The sequence below is a fragment of the Girardinichthys multiradiatus genome, chromosome 10 (genome assembly GCF_021462225.1).
Source record: "Girardinichthys multiradiatus isolate DD_20200921_A chromosome 10, DD_fGirMul_XY1, whole genome shotgun sequence".
NCBI lineage: Eukaryota > Metazoa > Chordata > Actinopteri > Cyprinodontiformes > Goodeidae > Girardinichthys > Girardinichthys multiradiatus.
In genome coordinates this window covers 30,744,201-30,764,147 of record NC_061803.1, presented here as the reverse complement: position 1 = coordinate 30,764,147, position 19,947 = coordinate 30,744,201, and the positions used below count along the sequence as shown (strand labels likewise).

Genomic DNA, 19,947 nt, shown 5'->3' with positions numbered 1-19,947 from the left:
GCTCTCAGTCCCCAGGGACCCTCCCCACTGGACAGGCAAAACAAGAAAACTCAACAAATATTAAAATATACAAAATTAAATATACAAAAGTTAACTAAATGTGCACGCTACAATTAGAACTAATGGATGTCAATGATGTCAAATAAATGAAAATACACAAACAAACCTATATCTTTGTGTTATAGTAAGCATGATGTATACATGAAAAAAAGAAACTCAAAGTGAAAAGTTGTTGGTGCCTGGGGTTAGCGACTGTGTGGCTGGAGGTGTGGCTATCACAGACTAGAACAAATATCTATTTGCAGAAAGAGGCTTAGTTAATTTGGTTTAGGAAGGAATCTTAATCTGTTGTATTGTATAAGAGGCAACTGGCCTAAATAGGGATCATAATCAAAATGACTGTAAAAAAGTGTATGGCTATCTTCACAATTCATGAGAATACTTAACTGCTTAGTAGTTAAGATAAAGACAAAAATGATACCCGTTAGCAAAATTTCAAACATGGTCCTCCAAACATCAAAACTGGTTGTCTCTCTCCATGAGCTGACTTCTATCTTATGAATAAAGTGATTCCTTCCTCTGGCATAGCAAAGGGTTGCCACCAAGATAGAGCCAGTTCTCAGCGCTGGACTTAAAACTAGTGCAGGAATTTATAAGAGACAAGGAAGGGATTTTTATAGTTTAGAATCTCAGGACATGCAACTGCTGCAGGACCTTGCTTTGCTTGATTTTTAATGCATCCAAACTGCATTTTGATTCTCAAAATCCAAATTATTTAAAGAAAACAGATGCACATACACTGTCCAAGAAGCAAAAACCTCCCACCATCAATTGCCCCTTTCTCATGCACATTATAAATCAGCTCTGTGTGACATCTCCAAAAGGTCACACAATATATCCCTGTCCACATTTACTACTTGCCAATAAGAAATGGAAGTGGCTTCAACACTTGTGACGAACTCTAAGTGAAATATATGGGTATCAATGCTAGAGGAGATTATTGACAGAGCAGCTTATGCCTTTTACAGCAGTGAGTGATATCCCTTGCCGTCATTGCTGCATTCAGAAATCTATCAACGGCTAATAATTGTGTGTACATTTACCAAAAGTGCCACGGGTATAATAATCGGTTCACACACACACTCCTATTCCCATTCTGCGCATGGATTTCCTGTCATTTTCATGAAGGATTTTGCCCCAGAAGACTGCTCTCTCTTTCTCTTCTTTCAAGCACCAGTCCTGATGAATAATGTTACTATCCAATTCATTAATGCTTTTTAATAAATCATGACTCAAAGCATGTTAATGTTTTTCCATTTTGTCTTGCTGTATTTGCCTGTGTTAAATAGCTGGTGATTGTTCATATATGGCAGAATTGCCAAGGTTGCTGGTGAGAAGTCTTGATTGTGATATTTAAGCATTACAGTTTGCTAGTGGCATCTTCATGGTATGTTAGCAATAGCATTACCTATATGCATGTATAAACCTATATACTGTGGCTAAATCATTTGGAACGTTTTAAGGAGTTAAACTTAAAGAATAGGAATATCTGTCTCATTATAGCTAAGTTGGTTTAACACTAGCTAAACAGCTTACTACTCCAAAAAGATCACATATATGCTAGACATTTTGACTTGACTGAATTTCAATTATATTTACAATAAAGAAAATCTGCAATTAAATACATTATCGGTCTCAAATCTCTTATAAACCAATATAAATTAATTCCCTTTATCACAGAACCATCTTAATGCACAATTTTGAGAAAAAAGAATGTGAGTATATAATAGAACTATATTTTAAGAATTACAACACTGATGCTTCCACTGAAATTGAATAATTATATGATCTTCTAGGGGTGTGATGGTACATGTCGGCGCACCAAATGTTTTGGTACAGCCCTTTATGTTTGGCAGGTACATGTACCGAACAAATACAGAACTCTACATTCTGCTTCACCACTTTTGAAAACTGGCACAAACTAAAGCTAAATGATTTGATGACTATGACTAAAGTCTGCGGTTTGGGAATATCAGTGTTTGCTGGGGAAATTTAAAAAGTAAAACATGAATTTTAATATTTATACCTTGATAGGTTGTAGATTGTAATTTAAAATTAATGTCACTGTCATCAGTACCATGATGTGACAACATGCCTTCTGCAGTGTTTTTTTTTGTATTTTGTACTAACACCAGTTCCTCCCATCTATACTTTACCACGTTTCACTACTGATCTCAAAATTTCCCTAAGTATTCCCCTGAGTACTCATGCAAAATTAAGGTCAAGTGGTTTCTCTTTGCTTTAGTAAACTGTACAGGTGTCAAGAAGTTGATTTTAGTCCCCCTTTTAAACCTTAACAAATGAATGACTGCAACACACAAGCAAAATTTGATCCTAACACATTAGCTTGGGATATCTGCTTGAATTTGGCAAAACACTGTTTATAGTCTTCATCATTTAGCCTCATAAAGCCCATTTTTTCCTTATAAGCTACTCAATGAATCCATGCTGAGTAGTTACGGTGGTACCCTAAAGTTGAAACGCATCTCATTGTGAGGACCTGATAAACTGGCAAGTTGGTGTTTCTTTGGAAATGCTAGGTCAAGCTGGCACTCGAGCTCTGACAGATAGATGGGATACCGATTATGTGAACGGTCAAATTATGGGTGACTGTAAGTTTATTTTTTCAACTTGAAGCTCAGAAAACTCTAAATGTAAGAACAAATTAGAAATTTGCCTGATCTGAGAGGGAATCTTTGGACTAACTGTTTTATAAACAAAAAGCATTCACGTTTCACAAAACAGTGACAAATTTTATTTTAAACCATTACACTTGTATTCTATTCTCATACTAGTGTATTTAGTGTTTTAATTGTATTTTTGTGTGATGTTGCAGTATTCAAAAGAGATCTCCTTCACTTTGTTGCATATAGCTTTGTGCATGGAATAGGGATTTATCTTTTTGTTTCACAAATTTGCAATGTCTAGTTTTCATGAAAGCAGCATCCTGTCAAAAGTCAATGGCATTCTTAAAGTTGAAGTGGAATATATGTTTACATATTGTCCTAATGCCTTTTTTCTAGCTTTTAGAAAGTAGTTATTTCTAAATCACAACCGTAATACTGCATAAGACCAAACAAAAAGTTAAAAAAAGTGGTGCTGTACTTCAGATTCTCAATTTAGCTGCTTCTGCTGAAAGTTGATTCCTACCATCCAACAAGTTTTCTAGGGTTGAATTTAATGTATTGTCACCTTGAATTTAAACATATTACTGGACCAAACATCATGTGAAGGATTAAATTTGGGTGGTTGTTTTAAAATTTCATGTTCCATATCCATGTTTCCAATTAATTTACAGATGTAACTATGTGTCACAACCATGTTTTCCTAGAGGTTGCTTTGCTTTAAAATAGCAAGTACAGTTTGAAGAAATTAGAAACATTCGACAACAATCACTTGGTGACTAAATGCTATGTAAAAACATAATTTGTGTGTGGCATGACTGCTTAAACTGACTGAGTTTAGAAAAATAATAAATAACATTTAGGCAAACATTTAATAGGCGTTGAAATGTCTTTGCTAATTAACAAACATCTAGTTTTAAAAAGGTCCTCTTGTGACCTTATTCTTAGAATAACAAAATATAAAGCAAAGACTTTGCCACAAAAGACTTGACTGAACAGTGTTCTTGTACTGTATTTGATAAAAGAATTACACCATAAGTGCCTAGTTCCCCCCATGTCCTGCATCAATGCACTATGACACTGACATTTGATCGACGAATGTATCAAATATTTTTAAATGAATTAAAACAAAGAAAGGTCATTATTAAATAGGCTACTCACAGTAGTTTTCAAAGATGTAGAACCCCCTGCTAAAATTCCACACTCAAAATAAGTCCATTATAAATCCTTTTCAAATTTCAAAATTGTTTTCGCCTTAATGTGATATTGTCCTGTTTGAGGGAAGCATTGAAATCTTTAAAAAAAATTTGAAAAGAAACACAGGCGATACTCACACATGTTGACTTGGAAATATTTGTTCACCACATTGCAAAGATGTCTGAATGTATAAAACTCTCACAATATCTCCTGTCCACATTGTGCTCAGGCGACCCTATAGACTTTCTGCCATATTTAGTTTAACTTTGGTTAGGACTTTCTAAAACCTATGGTATAGTAATTTGTTTGTTGATTCTGATGTATCTTTAGATCACAGAAAAATAAAGATGGAGAAAATAAATAAATAAAACCCATCATCAGCTTTCTATCAGACACCTGAAGGTATTAAGTCAAAACTGACTGGCATTTAGAAAAAACATAACCCTACAGCATGGTTTTAGGCAGGCTTGCATCAGAAACGGGTTCTATCTTGCAACCCCGCTCCATATTCTAGACATATGAAGAATACAAGAGAAAGATGTCCCGTGTAGATCACAACATAGACTGGGCAGACATTTTTGTATCTAATTCATCATTGCCATTGTGCTCTTGGTAATGTCCCGAGCAAGATGCTGTCTTGTCTTTTCATTTGTTTTGGAAGAATTGGTGAAAATGATCAGCATTTGCAGCAACAATAGCAGCAAAAAACTCTCAAGTCAGTTTGTTTGTTTGCATGACAACACTTTGGATATTAAAATAGAAATTAAATCTCATGATGTGAATTATTTTCTGCTCATTGGTGTCTGCATCACTTAGTAACACAACTAATTTATGCAACACTCTAATTTAAACCTGGAGTGATGATCTATAAGCTAATACAGTGACTGGAATTATGGAATGTATTTTTGCCAAAATCTTATTAAAAGTGTCTGATTTTCAACAAGCTGCCCTAAAATGTGAGCATCTATAAATAGAAAAAAACCTATATACCATACCTATATAGTTTTTTTTTTCCAAAAAATTTTGTTTTTGTTGTTGTTTATATATAATATCTTACGTTTGAACAAATACGTTTTTGCTTATTTTAGGAGAAGATCCAGGAAGAAGGTGAAAGGTAAATATTTATGTTCAAGGCAAGTTAATGAGCAAGTTTAAAGGAAATCATACTGGGACAGCTAAGTTTTATTTCTATTACTTCCATGTAATATTAGTTTAAGCGTGTGCATATTTATGCAACCACCCTTTATAGTTTCCCTTTAACAGATTTGCTTGTTTTACAGTTGAGTATTAGAAGATACATGCCACATTAAAGTTCTGAAATAATTCATAGTGGCATCTTGGACTTTTTTGAGAAACTTTACATTATATATTAGCCTTTGGCAAACACCTGCTTCAGTCCTTGCCAGAGTTTAGTTATTGGAGAAATCTCCATTAAATGTGGGAGAGATGAATACACCAACACTTCACTTCTCTTGACTCCATGCTTTTATCTGAACGGGGAGTTGGTGTTTTTCTCTGCAGAGCTTGACAACAAGTGAAGCAAACAAACACTGTGGCTCAGAATCTGGAGGACTTGTTGACTTCCTGAGCCTTTAGCTCTACATTCACACCGTACTGTGTCAGATCCCCTCTGATTCATCATGTATTTTCATATTTTTAAATGATCTCTTCTTTTGTTGCAACTCTCAGTGGAATTTAGATTCCAGTGAGTCATCGCAGTCTTATTATGTCTTCCTAAAGGGGGAATTGCAGCTAAAGGCAACAGCAGTTATTGCAGCTAAAACCTGTGTCTTGCAGGAGATGACGATGATAATCTACCTCTTGGCCTGAAATGTATGGTATCCTCTGTCCTGGTGCCCAAGTCTTTCATAAGGGAATCAGAGCCTGATATTTCTAGCACGTCACCATTGCAGGCATTTAGTTACGAAGCCAGCCTAACTAACTGTGCGTGTTAGCGTATTCTACTGAACCGAACACTGTAACTTCTCCTTTGTTCACAGAATTTTTAACCATCTAATTTCTTTTGGGATTGATAAAACTATTTTGCACTAAATTTAAATGCAATCAAATTAGCTAGTTCAAATTCTTCTAGTCTTGAACTTGGATCGTATGATTCTATAAGTCTTCATTTAGTTCCCCCTTCCCACAGAAATAAAGCTTTACACAATGTGTAATTTGAAAAAAACATACAAGACTTTCAGACATTACCCTTTGGAACCCCGCAATTCAAAAATCTTAATATGCTTCATTGTTAGTTGTAAGATGACAGGCTGTAGAATGTGATATCTCAGCAGAATCACATCCTAAACAAGTGAATGAGATTACAGTCCTGCAATGAATAAAAAGCAAGTTCCAGCTTAGCTTTTTTGTTCCAGTCATACTCTGAGAGGAAGGAATAGGGATGAAGAAAAGAAAAGCTGTGGATGCGCTCATTACTGGACAAATAGAACATTCTTTAGCTTATGTTGAGCTATGTTAATGTTTCTCAATGTTTGTCACATTGAATGATATTTTTTAGAAAATATCTTCCAAATTTCTGCAAGCTACTCTCATCTTTGGACATTAGAGAGTTACATTAGCTGTCAGTAACGACCACAGACCAAAGGTTCAAGCTCAAGAGAAGAGTTTCCTTAGGATTCTCTCAACAAAGAATCTTGTCTACACCTTCAAAATGTCTGTGTAGCATCATTTTTTGTACTTCTTAGACCAAGCATATGCTCAGGGCTTTTAAGATGTGGAATAAGCTACCACAGCAAATAAAACTGTGTTCTTCTCTCTCCTTTTTAAATTACTAATTAAAACTCATCTATATGCTTTGTTCTTTGACCCCTCTTGAGATGCTGACTTAAAATATTTTTTTTAAGTTCATGTTAGTGTGTTTTTGATATGTTTGGTAATGTATGGTGTTTTAAGGTACTAAATAAATAAAACTGGATTTTAAACTATGTAGTAAGAATGGTTGACAAAGTAAAAGGCAAGATACAAATTACTTGTTAGAACTGAAAAAATCCTGCAACAGGCTGTTTGTTTGCAATTAATGATACTAAACTCGAAATCAAAAAGTTTGGAATTTCTTTAATTCAAATACATTTCAGGGGCACTAGAGGACAAATTGTAGCATCACAAGTGGAATTATCATTTGTCAGGCAGTTAGCAGAGCATCTGGCAGACAATAAAATGAGAGGTCACCATACACAGACGATGCCTTGTAAACACATTAGACGGTATTACTAGCACTTGATGTAGTTTGACAGGTTTCACATTTGACCAGGGGGCTGTATTGTGCAACTGCCAAGCAAGTGCAGAGCACTCTTTACAGCACAGACTGGAATGACACCACATGAGTGGGTGCTATATGTGCATCACATACCCGGAGGTTCCAATATTTGATCATTATGACAACTCTATGGCAAATCAGACCTTTGGTTTACAGTGCTTGACTTTTAGAAATATACATGTCTGATAGCAATGTTTGCACAGAATAATAAACTTGAATAAACTTATAACTTGTTGTTACAGAGTAGCATTTTGTTCATGTTTTTTTGTTGTATTTTCATATGCATTGCTTTTAAAAAGTGTTTAAACCTCCTTTTAAATTGTTTTATGAATGATGTTGCTACACTTGAAAAACAAGAACCCCGCCTCTTACCCAATCACCGTTGGAGATAGGCAACAGCCCTCTGCAAAGCTACACTGATAAGCGGGTATAGGCAATGGAAAGACGAATGGATGGATGGATTACAAGAGCCCTTGTTTTGTTTTTGTGGTTTGTATGTAGCACACAGTGCAAGGACAAAGTATTTGCTCCTTACAGAATCCAGTGTATGCTTCCCTTTTACACTTTCACAACAAATGTTAGTATTAGTCAAAGATTAACCGAGTCCATGGAAAATGCAGTTTTCAAATGCTTTAATTAAGAAAAAAAAGCTATCCAAACCAAATTTCCATTTTCTATGAAAAAAATGGTCATCCACCACATTGTTAAATATTGAATTAACTGTGATTAAGTCCTTTTTTTTTTTTTTTTTGGACAGCTGAATTTTGTTTGCCCCATCTAGGCCTGAATACTGCCAGAATCAAGAAATCTGTCGGGTATAATCTATCAACATGACGACATGAAGTATGCTGAAAGTAAAACACTCCATGCCACTATCTAAATAAAGTCACAACAGTTGAGAAACAATGTGACTGACACCAAGGAGGTCACAAAATAAACTAGAACAACATCTAAAGCACATCTAAAGTAAGAGACTAGGGACAAAATAGATTCATGGGAGACTTCCAAGGCCTAATCCAATGCTGACCAAAAAGAACAGGAAGGCATGTTTTGCATTTTGCTGAAAACCATTTCGATAATCCTCAAGATTTGTGGAAAAATATCTGGTGGACTGATCAGAAAAAAAGAGAAAGGTGTGCATTCTTTTACATCTAGTGTACTAGAGGGTGTGTTATATGTTTTGTTTTTTTTCCCCATTATCAATGACCCAAGCCAGAAACAAAAAATGCAATCAGAGTTTAACAGTCTGGAGTTTCATTTAATTCCCACGAGAGAGAGAGAAGTGCTTAAGATGTCACTTATAAACAGCATTGTGTCATTTTCCAAGTTTCCTCTGGTTGTGTAAAATGCTTGTGAGCTCCTATTTGCCTCACTCACACACACTGTTACATTACACAGTGCGTGCAGTCTTACTGTTATACATCTGCTTGGATAAGAAATGCATGGTCCACTTACTCTTGGAAAACCATGTTCACACTATCACCCTTAAACATGATCAAGATCATTAAAGCAATAATAAAGTAAAATATTAATAAACTAAGTTCAATGACAATTGTTATATCTGACATAAAACTGACACAGCATTTCAAAAAACAATGTCATAATGACAGAAATGGTGGTGGTATTGTTATCTGGTTAGAGATGGCAAAAGTACTCACAATCTTTACTTAAGTAGAAGTACAGATACCTGTGTAAAAAAGACTCTGGTAAAAGTACTCATTGAACTTCTTTACTTAAGCAAAAGTTAAAAAGTACAGGTTCTGCAATGTACTTAGTACAAAAGTAAAAAATCCAAAAATAATTTTTGCCCTTAATGTTACAAAATAACTTGAAAACTTGAAAAACAGAGAAAAGCAGGTATAAACACAAAATAGGTTGGTTTTTCTCCATTGTTCTTAGTCTGCAATGTGTTGGTAGAGAGAAGATAGAAAAATTACTGACTGTCTAGTTTTGTTACAAATGAAATTTCATACAGGATAATAAAGACTGAACTGAACAGAAGTACTTCATGAGCAGCTGGATACCTTTTGTTAGAGCTTTGGTATTCTCAACACTTGCATTAAAAAATTTTTTTATTATATGTTTTGATTAATAAACTTAAAATAGAACTTGAAACATAATCAACATGGAAATGTCAAATCTGATAAAGTATTTATCTCTTCAAGACTACAAAAGTATTTTATTAAGCCTCAGCAGGCAGGGGTGTGTTGAGTTTCAGTGACAAATACAGTGACAAATGATAGGAAAGATTTCAGGACATCCATGGCATCAGCTGGGCAAGCCAGGTCGGTGTGACACATTCCAGTCTTCAGATGAAGAGGACTTATTTTCCTTCATCAAGCGGGGCAATACTCAGGTTAACTCCAAGCACATATATTATATGTTGTTCCTTCAGATCGCTTTTGATGAAGCCAAGTCCTATGGAATACAAAACCAAAATGAGATTGTATGATTTCCCACCAAATGCATCACCTTTGCAATACCCCAATTAAAACATCACCATGTAATGAGATTACAATATTGGCCAATTCTTTTAGCTAACTTGTTGTATCAATAATGTCTGAAGAAACTGATATACATTCCTCAATACATGATCTTCTAAGTGTGAACTTATTACAGCATTTGCCCGTGTTTCATAGTGACCTGATCATTAATTTAATGTTGTTGTACTTCATTATATATATTACAATAATTTTGTCATTTTATCATACACAAGGAGAAGAGTGAAATAGTTCAGTGGACAGAATTAGGCCTACAACTACTATTGTTTTCATATTAGGGAATTGACTCAGATGAATACTACTGGAAATGCCAGAAAACATTTAAAAACCCAAACTACCATTTCACCTATAACATTCCTTAGTGTGACATTTTTGCCAGATATAGCCACAAAAAGTCATGTCTCCCAACAGCGGCATGTTAGCAATGAACTGTTTTCTGGAGCTAATTACCATTAGCTCAGGTATATATGCTGCTAATGTCATCAAAATAACCTGCTCATTTAGCATTTTCAACATTGTAAACTGACTAACTTGCTAAATTAGCTGTTAATAACACATACAAATACCTGCTTACCTGTATGTGCTTTTCAGGTTTGATGGGGAATTCTTGAACTCCAGAAGCTTGTCGTTTTAAGATTGGCACAAAACATTTTGTATTCACCTTAAATCATTCTTGGAGCCAACAACATCGAACAGTTCTCTTAAATAAGCCCATGAATGGGGAATGTTTTGTTTCTCTGTATCTTTTAAGTTTCTCCGTATCGTTTCCGTTTCCTAGCCTACTGCCTTCATCCATGTCGCCATTAGTGTTTCTCTGTCACAAACCTGCTCATGCTGCATGGCTTCTCTCCGCACAGTTGATTTATCCTCTGTTTTGCTGCAGGTTTTACGTCATGCTGATTCATATAGAAGTAATGGGACAGTTTTAAGAAAGTAAGGAGTAGAAAGTACCGATATTTATGTTAAAATGTAGGGAGTAAAAGTAAAAACGGCTTTAGAAAAATAAATTCCCAAGTAAAGTACAGATACCGTTGCCCTGCGACGGACTGGCGACCTGTCCATGGCGTACCCTGCCTCTCGCCCATAGACTGCTGGAGATAGGCACCAGCTTCCCCGTGACCCACTATGGAATAAGCGGTAGAAAATGACTGACTGAGTACAGATACCAGAAAAAGCTACTCAAGTACAGTCACAAAGTATTTATACTTCGTTTCTTGACACCTCTGGACATGGTATAGGTTTGCTGCTTGAAGACCTGGAGGAGTTGTTGTAATTTAGGGAGCCATGTGTTCTGGTCTTTAGCAAGAACAATCTAAACGAGGATCTCTGACCATCAGTTTGTGACCTTAAGGTTAAGCTAATTTGGATTATGCTTATCAAAAGCCCATCAACAAGCTCACCTCTGAATGGCTCAGGAAGAAAAAAAATGAAGGTTTTAGCATGGCTTAATAAAAATCTGAACCTAAATGCAATTGAGATGGTGTGACATGACCTCAAACAGAACTGAATTACACTGAATTAAAGCAATTGTGTGCCAAAATTCCTTCACAGTGATGTGAAAGGCTTATGTTACTGCATACATTTGAAGAAGGTTTTGGTGGCACTACCAGTTAGCAAGTTTGGGGATAATTGCTTTTTCACATAGGGTAAGGTTGGATTGGAGATCTTTTTCCCTAAGAGCTAAACCTTCCATTGTGATTTAAGCAGTTTTGAATGAAATAGAAATGGAATGAAGTACACAATCCATAGAAGCTTAAACTGTGGTCACCACACCGTGGACCTCTGTTTGGAATGTGCTGCTTTCTTGCTGTCCCAAATGCTCATCTTTTTAAACACCTGCTGTGTATTCTGTGTTGCAGTGCCGTCATTCTGGGGGCTGGTAAACTCAGCCTGGAACCTGTGCTCTGTCGGAAAGAGGCAGTCGCCAGTCAACATCGAAACCAGCCACATGATCTTCGACCCCTTCCTCACCCCCATAAAGCTGAACACAGGCGGACGCAAGGTAAACATGTGAATGCAAAGCTGAGCGCTATCTCTGCTGTCCATTTGATAAATGCACTGCCTTCTGCGGCTGGTGTTCTGTGTTATTTGTCGTCTCAGATGTGGTGCTACACTGTTTTCATGAAATCGTGTTGGTTGCTGTTTCACAGCTATTGTTGTTTGATGCGTTGTGAGGCCCTGATTGATGATCTTGACTTATGTTTGTGCTGGCAGACAATGTGAGCTATTTGTCTAAACAACACTCCCTTTGGAGATAAAGTAGAACACAATTCACCTATTGAAGAGCGAACTGTAGTTGTTTTTTGGTTGAAGAAAAGCTTATAGTTGATCATCAGGGCTTTGCAGATGAAATCCTGCAGCCTAACAGCAGATTAGTTAAACATAGTGTGTATTCTTTTCTCCTGTATAGTGAAGCTCCAAAGACTGAAATCTGTTACATCGTGGGCCATATGACTGCAACTAATTGGGGAGCCTCCACAGATGGGCTGCCTACAAAAGTGCACACTTGCATGCTGAGATTAATGTTATGAGTGGTTTACGTTTGTATTCCAGCACAAGCTTGGCCCTGAGCAACAATAGAATGTGTAGGACACATTGCAGATAACCAACCATGGCACAATGCAGCTGTAAGCTTTCTTAATTTAACAGATCTCAGAAGAAATTCTTGCAGTTTGGACTGCTGTTTGATCAGTTTTTAGTCCCCTTAATGAACTTCGAATTTATAGAATTGATTTGACTCAAAAACTCTTTTTAGAATAGTAAACTCAGAGTTTCTTACTTGTATGAGGCAAAAATTAAACTGCTTTAAGGACTGCACTCTGGGAGCAACACCCCTGCGTTGCATTCAGAGTCACAATTTTAAAGATTTTCTGACAGGATTAGGTTAAGTGTAAGTGAGAATAGAGGCAAATGTAATATTTACATCTCCCTGTGACCACCTTGAAAATGTAAATGTCCTCATCAAATTAGTAATTTGATGATCCATTCAGGATTTTAGCAGTGAGCAACATCTTGAAGCCATAAGAATGTGTAATATTGTCTCTCTAGAGCCATGACAGCAGTGATGTGACATTTATAAAGTTCACATTGGTTGCTAGTTAATAACACACAACATAAAACAGAATTTAAATGAAAAATCTGTTAAATGATTTGTGTCTCTAATTCCTAATTGAACTGTCTACACTGTGGTCTCATGTGTTGGCTTTGGTTTGTAATTTATAATTTCTTTGCCCATCATATTTTGTAATAGGAATTGTAATGCACACTTATAGAAAGGTGCAAATCCTGACTATGCTTTTCTTCTCATCATTCCTTAAAAAGATGTCCATGCAGCCTTAGAATTATTTTGTGATGCTATGAGGAAAATGCATAACAATATGTTCTCTGGACTGAGTTGTTTGAATTATTTGTCCCTACTTCCTGAAAAGAATATACAGGAGCCTGAGCACAGCAAAGCTATTTTTAAACACTATTATCTATTAATGTTCAGGCCGAAAACCGACTTGAAGGAGCATAATGAACACAAGGCTGATCCTGTGGTTAAAAGAAATTGTCTCATCTGGTTTGGTCTCCTAATCTCTCGTCTTTGTTTTCCAATTCACTTTATTCCACTAACCTTTATTCCACTAACATTCTTACATGTAAACATGCTCTTTCAGAACAAATCTAGATAAAACATGTGGGTACATCAACTTTTATACCTTAAATGGGACAACATAAACATAGTTGTACCATTATTTTAACATCATACATCTATGGGCTTGGGTTCTGGTGTCATCTTCAAGAGAAATGTGAAAATCTAATGTAAATTAATTAGAAAATCCAGCTCATCTGGAAAAAATGCTTTTAATAAATTTGATTTAGAATTCTGTAGAGAGGTACCACAGAACATCTAACGCCTGTGCCCAATGACAACAGCCAGTGCCTCCCTGGAGAGGCAACGTTGGAGCTGGATTGATGAGATGCTTTGTTACAATTCCCTTTGGCAAACTAAGGAATGGCAAATTCAGAGCCACAGGTATATAAATGTAACTTCTTCAAGGGACTGCTAAGATTTTAATACATAACTGCAATTTTAGCACATTATTCATTTCTACATTTAAACTGGAGAACCTCCTTCTCATTCTCTACTGGAATAACTGTGTGCAAGTTTAGTATACTTGTTGAGGCAACAAGTTAAGCTTTATTCGATTGTAAGTACGGCCATAAAGATCAGAAGTCCTGGAGCTTTGCATGGACATGTCCATGTGGTGTGTCAAAATCACAAGACAAAAATGAAGAAATGCAGTTGCTGCAAATGACCTACTAAGTTTTAAAAGGGTCTCAAGCATTACTAATTGACCATTAGTAGAAGTTTAACTTATTGATTTAGCACACGTGTATATTCACTAGTGTAACAGTCCACATAAATCCTAGTTCATTAATTAATGCTTTTCTCATATCAGTGACTGGCTTGTCTTAAATACCAATCAGACAAAAAACCTTGATAATTGCTCCTTGCCACATGCATGCTAAAATCAATCATACTGTAGCCTTTTTTGCCCACCCACTAAATCTACAGTAAGAAACCTTGGAGTTACATTTGACACTCGTTTAGGCTTTGATTCGCACTTCCGATCTATTTTTCATTCTTGTTTCTTTTATTTAAAAAACATGCATATCGTGTCATCCTGTTTAGACTATTGTGATGCCCTGTTTAAAGAGATTTTTAAAAACCAATTCAAAACTGTTTTGTTCCACCAGGCTTTTATGTCATTATTTTATTGGGCTTTTTTTTTGCACAAATGACAATAAAGGTCACAAAGTGTAGGAAGCACAATTAGGAAAGAGAGGCAAGACATAAATAATGATATCGCCATCACAATATTTTCTAATATTGTGCAGCCCTCCTTTTTGTGTCATCATGGCCAGGCATTCTTGCATGCCTTTGGTGTGGAGTGCTTGATATAGGATCTTCATCTGTCATGGCACTTTAACAAAAAGCAATAAAAGCAAATGCTCATCTTCTTCAGGATGAGCGTGATGATTGCCTGTGACTGACATATTATTTTTCTGATTGCATCCACCAGACTGACTTCTGTACCATGACAGTTCAGTGCAAATATATGTACTACTAGATTACTATCAGTCACAAATAAATGTCATTGAGGATCAATTCCACACATTATTTGGTCTGTGTTACATTACATCTCTTACTGACAGATGTGATGTCCTGTTAGGAAAATATTGTTATTTATTAGTCAGCGTCACCAGTTGTTTCAAGTCACTATAAGGGACATTTGAAACGACAGCTGAAGGTAATCTGCAAAATATTATAGTAGGTTATATAAGCTTCTTGCGCATTATGGCTTATTAGGTATCTTTTTATGGAGAAGCCATGTCAACTGATCCATAATTTCACCACACATAAATTGAAATATAATTTATTGCTGTCCTATGGTACTAAATCACAGTAGATTTGGAGAACAAAAGCTCACAGCAACACCCGCAGATACAAAATGGCCAACTATCGCACCTATCAGTAAGAAATGTTTTCAGAGTTTAAAAGCCATTTTGGATTTTGTCTTCTTTCGTATTTTCCTTTATCTTCTCCTCTTTTCCCTGCAGTGGGCTAAATGTAATCTGTTGTCTCTCCATCTTTCTGAGCACCTGAGCTGTCAGCCGGTGAACACGAAGCCGGCTTCACCTTGTCAGTGCTGATTCATCTCCACTCTGTCTCTGGCTGTTTGGCAGCCAGTCAGCCTTGGCCAAACATGCTATGGAGACCAGTAAAGAGCTTCCGCTCTGGCTCGCCATGTCTCAGCTCGCCACTTTGACACAGGGAGGGCTTAAACCCACTTTCTGCTCCAGGGGGAAGCTGTGGGAAAGATTAACCCTCCCCAGCCCCCTTCCTATCAACCGGCAACACACGACACAATCATGAACACGGCTCAGGAAAGATGAACACTGCTTTTAATGGATTTGTGTGATGGTCCCTATTATGGCTAATGAACAGTTAAAGGGAATTAAATTGACCTCCAAAGAGAAATTTTAATTAATGACATGGAGACATGCAAGACTTGGTGCGATGGATTGAAGGAATCACAGTTATTAAAACGCCACTATTAATTGAATATTTACTCTGCCATAGATGAGCTGCAATTACTTGAAGAGATTTTAATGAATTTAATCACTCTGAAGCCTTACTGGTACAAAAGATGAGCTTTGTTCTTTTTAATCCTGGAGTGTGTAAAGAAAATATGTGAAACCAAATTAGAGTTGTTTGTCCCTTTTTCTTTACCTTATTGTTTTCTCCAAACTCTAAGAATTCAAGAATGGTCTTTACATTGCTGTGAGACAATATCCAGGTTTGGCCACAGCACTAATAGTTTGATCCACCCTTGCTAACAATCACAATTCCATGTTCAGTCAGGCCGAATCATACTTCTTAACTGCCTGTTGCTAGAAGCTCCAACTGCCTTTCTTACTGCATTTACTTTACCTATCCCTGTCTTGTTTAACACATTGTTCTGCTGTCTTAATCAACTAGATGAGTATATCTCACAAGCAGACAGTTTAATCTGATGCCTCCCTGTGCTATCGTCAGCCAGGGGTCTGAATCATTACAGGTATTGTCAAGTTCAACAGCAAACAGTTGGCTCTTAAAAAGACAGCTGTAGTGTTCAACTGAGGGAACAGACACATTATTGTGTTTTCTCCTCTTGCACAAACCGGCTTATCTGTTGCTGGAGCTCCTTCTGTTCAAGACTCTAATACCCTGTGTTTGATGTCACGTTTGATATTGTGACACAGTGTGAAGCTGTACAGAGGACAGAGATTCTTGTCAGGTTTGTTACCTGCTGATTCAATGCTTCTGGAGTCATTTATGTTTTGGACGCTGCAGCCCCTGTAATGTTATCTTTTATTCCAGGCTTGTACAATAGAGCTCATTCAGTGTCTTGTGATATTCATAGCTTTAACAAGGCACAATTAGATAAAATATGATTATCCAAAATTAAAATCTTCAAGCAAGAAGGATTCTGATATGTTTAAAGGTTGGTTCACATATATTTATGTCCTGCTGTGGTAGAAAGATGTCATACCACTCGGAGATTGTTGTCACCTGGGTCCTGTTTGAGATAGACATTAGCTTTAGCTTACTGTAACACTCAGAACTTTGTTCAAAGATTTGTCCCCCCAAGAAACACACACACACATTGAAGCCTTTGTGTATTGAACATAGTTAATGTAGCTTGGGACATTGCATTTTACTAAACAGTATATGAAATGACATAACCTAATTTACCGCAATTCCCCCAAAGTGCAGAATCTGTCCTATAAAAGCATGAGTGACACTATGAACTCATTTTCACTCATAATTAATTTATTTTCCTTTGTGGCAACCGAACCCATTATAACACCCTTCAGAGCCTTGCACAGGTCAACCTAAACTAACTACGACTTAAGTGCTATGTGAATCTAAGCTCAGAAACAAACTAAAAACACTCACTAAGCTCTGCAAAATAGGGACTGCTTATAATCCATGGTTAAAATATTGCTGAAGACAGATGACACTGCACATGTACCAACATGACATCTGTAATTGTTGTCAGACCTAATTTCTCAGATGCCATTAAATGAAAACTATATAATTCCAATTTGTACAGAGAACGGATAATCTTATAAACATTTGTTCAGATAGAGATAGCTTTTGTTGCAGTATGTTTACTGCTCTTGTATTAGATTAGGAGAACAAACAACTTGTATCTATGGTAGAATGTTTAATTCCATTCAACAAATGCCAGTATTGTTATAGACGGATTTTTAGACTAGGAACTTTTTCTCCTTTTTTTTATTTTGCAACAGTACAGACCAAAAGTTTGGACACACCTTCTCATTCAAAGAGTTTTCTTTATTTTCATGACTATGAATATTGTAGCTTCACACTGAAGGCATCAAAACCATGAATTAACACATGTGGAATTATATGCTGAACAAAAAAGTGTGAAACAACTGAAAATATGTCTTATATTCTAGGTTCTTCAAAGTAGCCACCTTTTGCTTTGATTACTGCTCCACAAACTCTTGGTATTCTGTTGATGAGCTTCAAGAGGTAGTCACCTGAAATGGTTTTCCAACAGTCTTGAAGGAGTTCCCAGAGATGCTTAGCACTTGTTGGCCCTTTTGCCTTCACTCTGCGGTCTAGCTCACCCCAAACCATCTCGATTGGGTTCAGGTCCGGTGACTGTGGAGGCCAAGTCATCTGGGGCAGCCCCCCATCATTCTCCTTCTTGGTCAAATAGCCCTTACACAGCCTGGAGGTGTGTTTGGGGTCATTGTCCAGTTGAAAAATAAATGATGGTCCAACTAAACCCAAACCGGATGGAACCCCAACAGTGTCACCAGCAAAGCACCCCCAAACCATCACACTTCCTCCTCCATGCTTCACGGTGGGAATCAGGCATGTACAGTCCATCCGTTCACCTCTTGTGCGCCGCACAAAGACATGGTGGTTGGAACCAAAGATCTCAAACTTGGACTCATCAGACCAAAGCACAGATTTCCACTGCTCTAATGTCCATTCCTTGTGTTCTTTAGCCCAAACAAGTCTCTTCTGCTTGTTGCCTGTCCTCAGCAGTGGTTTCCTAGCAGCTATTTTACCATGAAGGCCTGATACACACAGTCTCCTCTTAACAGTTGTTCTAGAGATGTGTCTGCTGCTACAACTCTGTGTGGTCTTGACCTGTTCTCTAATCTGACCCGCTGTTAACTTGCGATTTCTGAGGCTGGTGACTTGGATGAACTTATCGTCCGCAGCAGAGGTGACTCTTGGTCTTTCTTTCCTGGGACGGTCCTCAAGTGAGCCAGTTTCTTTGTAGCGCTTGATGGTTTTTGCGACTGCATTTGGGGACACTTTCAACGTTTTCCCAGTTGTTCGGACTGACTGATCTTCATTTCTTAAAGTAATGATGGCATCTCGTTTTTCTTTACTTAGCTGCTTTTTTCTTGCCATAATACAAATTCTAACAGTCTATTCAGTAGGACTATCAGCTGTGTACTGTATCCACCTCCTGCACAACACAAGTCATGGTCCCAACCCCGTTTATAAGGCTTGAAATCCCACTTACTAAACCCGACAGGGCACACCTGTGAAGTGAAAACCATTTCAGGTGACTACCTCTTGAAGCTCAGCAACAGAATGCCAAGTGTGCGGAGCAGTAATCAAAGCAAAAGGTGGCTACTTTGAAGAACCTAGAATACAAGACATATTTTCAGTTGTTTCACACTTTTTTGTTCAGTATATAATTCCACGTGTTAATTCATAGTTTTGATGCTGTCAGTGTGAAGTTTCAATATTCATAGTCATGAAAATAAAGAAAACTCTTTGAATGAGAAGGTGGGTCCAAACTTTTGGTCTGTACTGTATGTGAAAATGCGAAATCTGCTTCATGACACATGTGATAAAGGATGCCTGTACGTTCTCTTTATTATGCTTATCAGACATGTACATGATACGTGACTGTCCCTGCAGCTTCTCAAATGGACCTCATGTTAAATAATACTGTCAAAATACTTGTCAAAGTTGAAAGGGATGGAAGATATGGACAGCACCCCCATAGGTACAGTTGGCAGTTCAGAGATTAAAATCAGTTCTGCAATGCTTTGACGTGGAGATAAGCTTGGATGTCAAAGAGCATCTGCCTGGGTTTTTCATCCCACAGCTGCGCTAAAATAATTTGTTTTCCAATCTGCACAGATCCAAAAACCTGTCTTATCTCATTCAAACTGTGTTGTTGTTTTATTACCTTTGTCTGTGTGAGTTGCTGAACATATTAAAAGGCTGAGTGCTAAAACTCTGTGAAAACTGTAATTAGAAAAAATGATGGGTGTACATTTCATTCTTTTTGCTTATATTGACAGTTAACACCAAAATAATGGGACTATATTAGAAAAACAATTACTTACATTGTAATTCCGTCAAATGGTCCGACAAGAAATATTTCCAGTTGAGTTTTTAGAAGGAGAACTTAAGTCTTTTAGGATTTCTTGTCCTTAACTGATTGTTCTCAGTTAACTTTAAATAGCTGAATAGCATATACATAGTTGACATCTATGCTGTGCTGCAGTTAGATGATATGTGAATCACACAGAACCGAATAAGAATCTAAATACACAACTCAGTGGAATTACAAAGAGGATGAGTCAAAGTGTGTAAAAAATGTAAAATCATGGTTAAAAATGTTTGTGTGCAGTTCCTTTCTTTACAGTGTTTAGGCCTCTTTAATTTAATGTTGTTGCCAAACATATC

General features: G+C 36.9%; 1 protein-coding gene across 1 annotated transcript in view; it reads left to right on the top strand.

The window, feature by feature from the left end:
• Nucleotides 1-19,947, top strand: part of ca10a (carbonic anhydrase Xa) — a 451,583-nt gene that overhangs the window by 174,642 nt on the left and 256,994 nt on the right. The window contains exon 3 of the mRNA XM_047377235.1: nt 11,519-11,661. Coding sequence (XP_047233191.1) covers nt 11,519-11,661 — 143 coding nt within the window. The remainder of the gene's footprint in view (nt 1-11,518; nt 11,662-19,947) is intronic.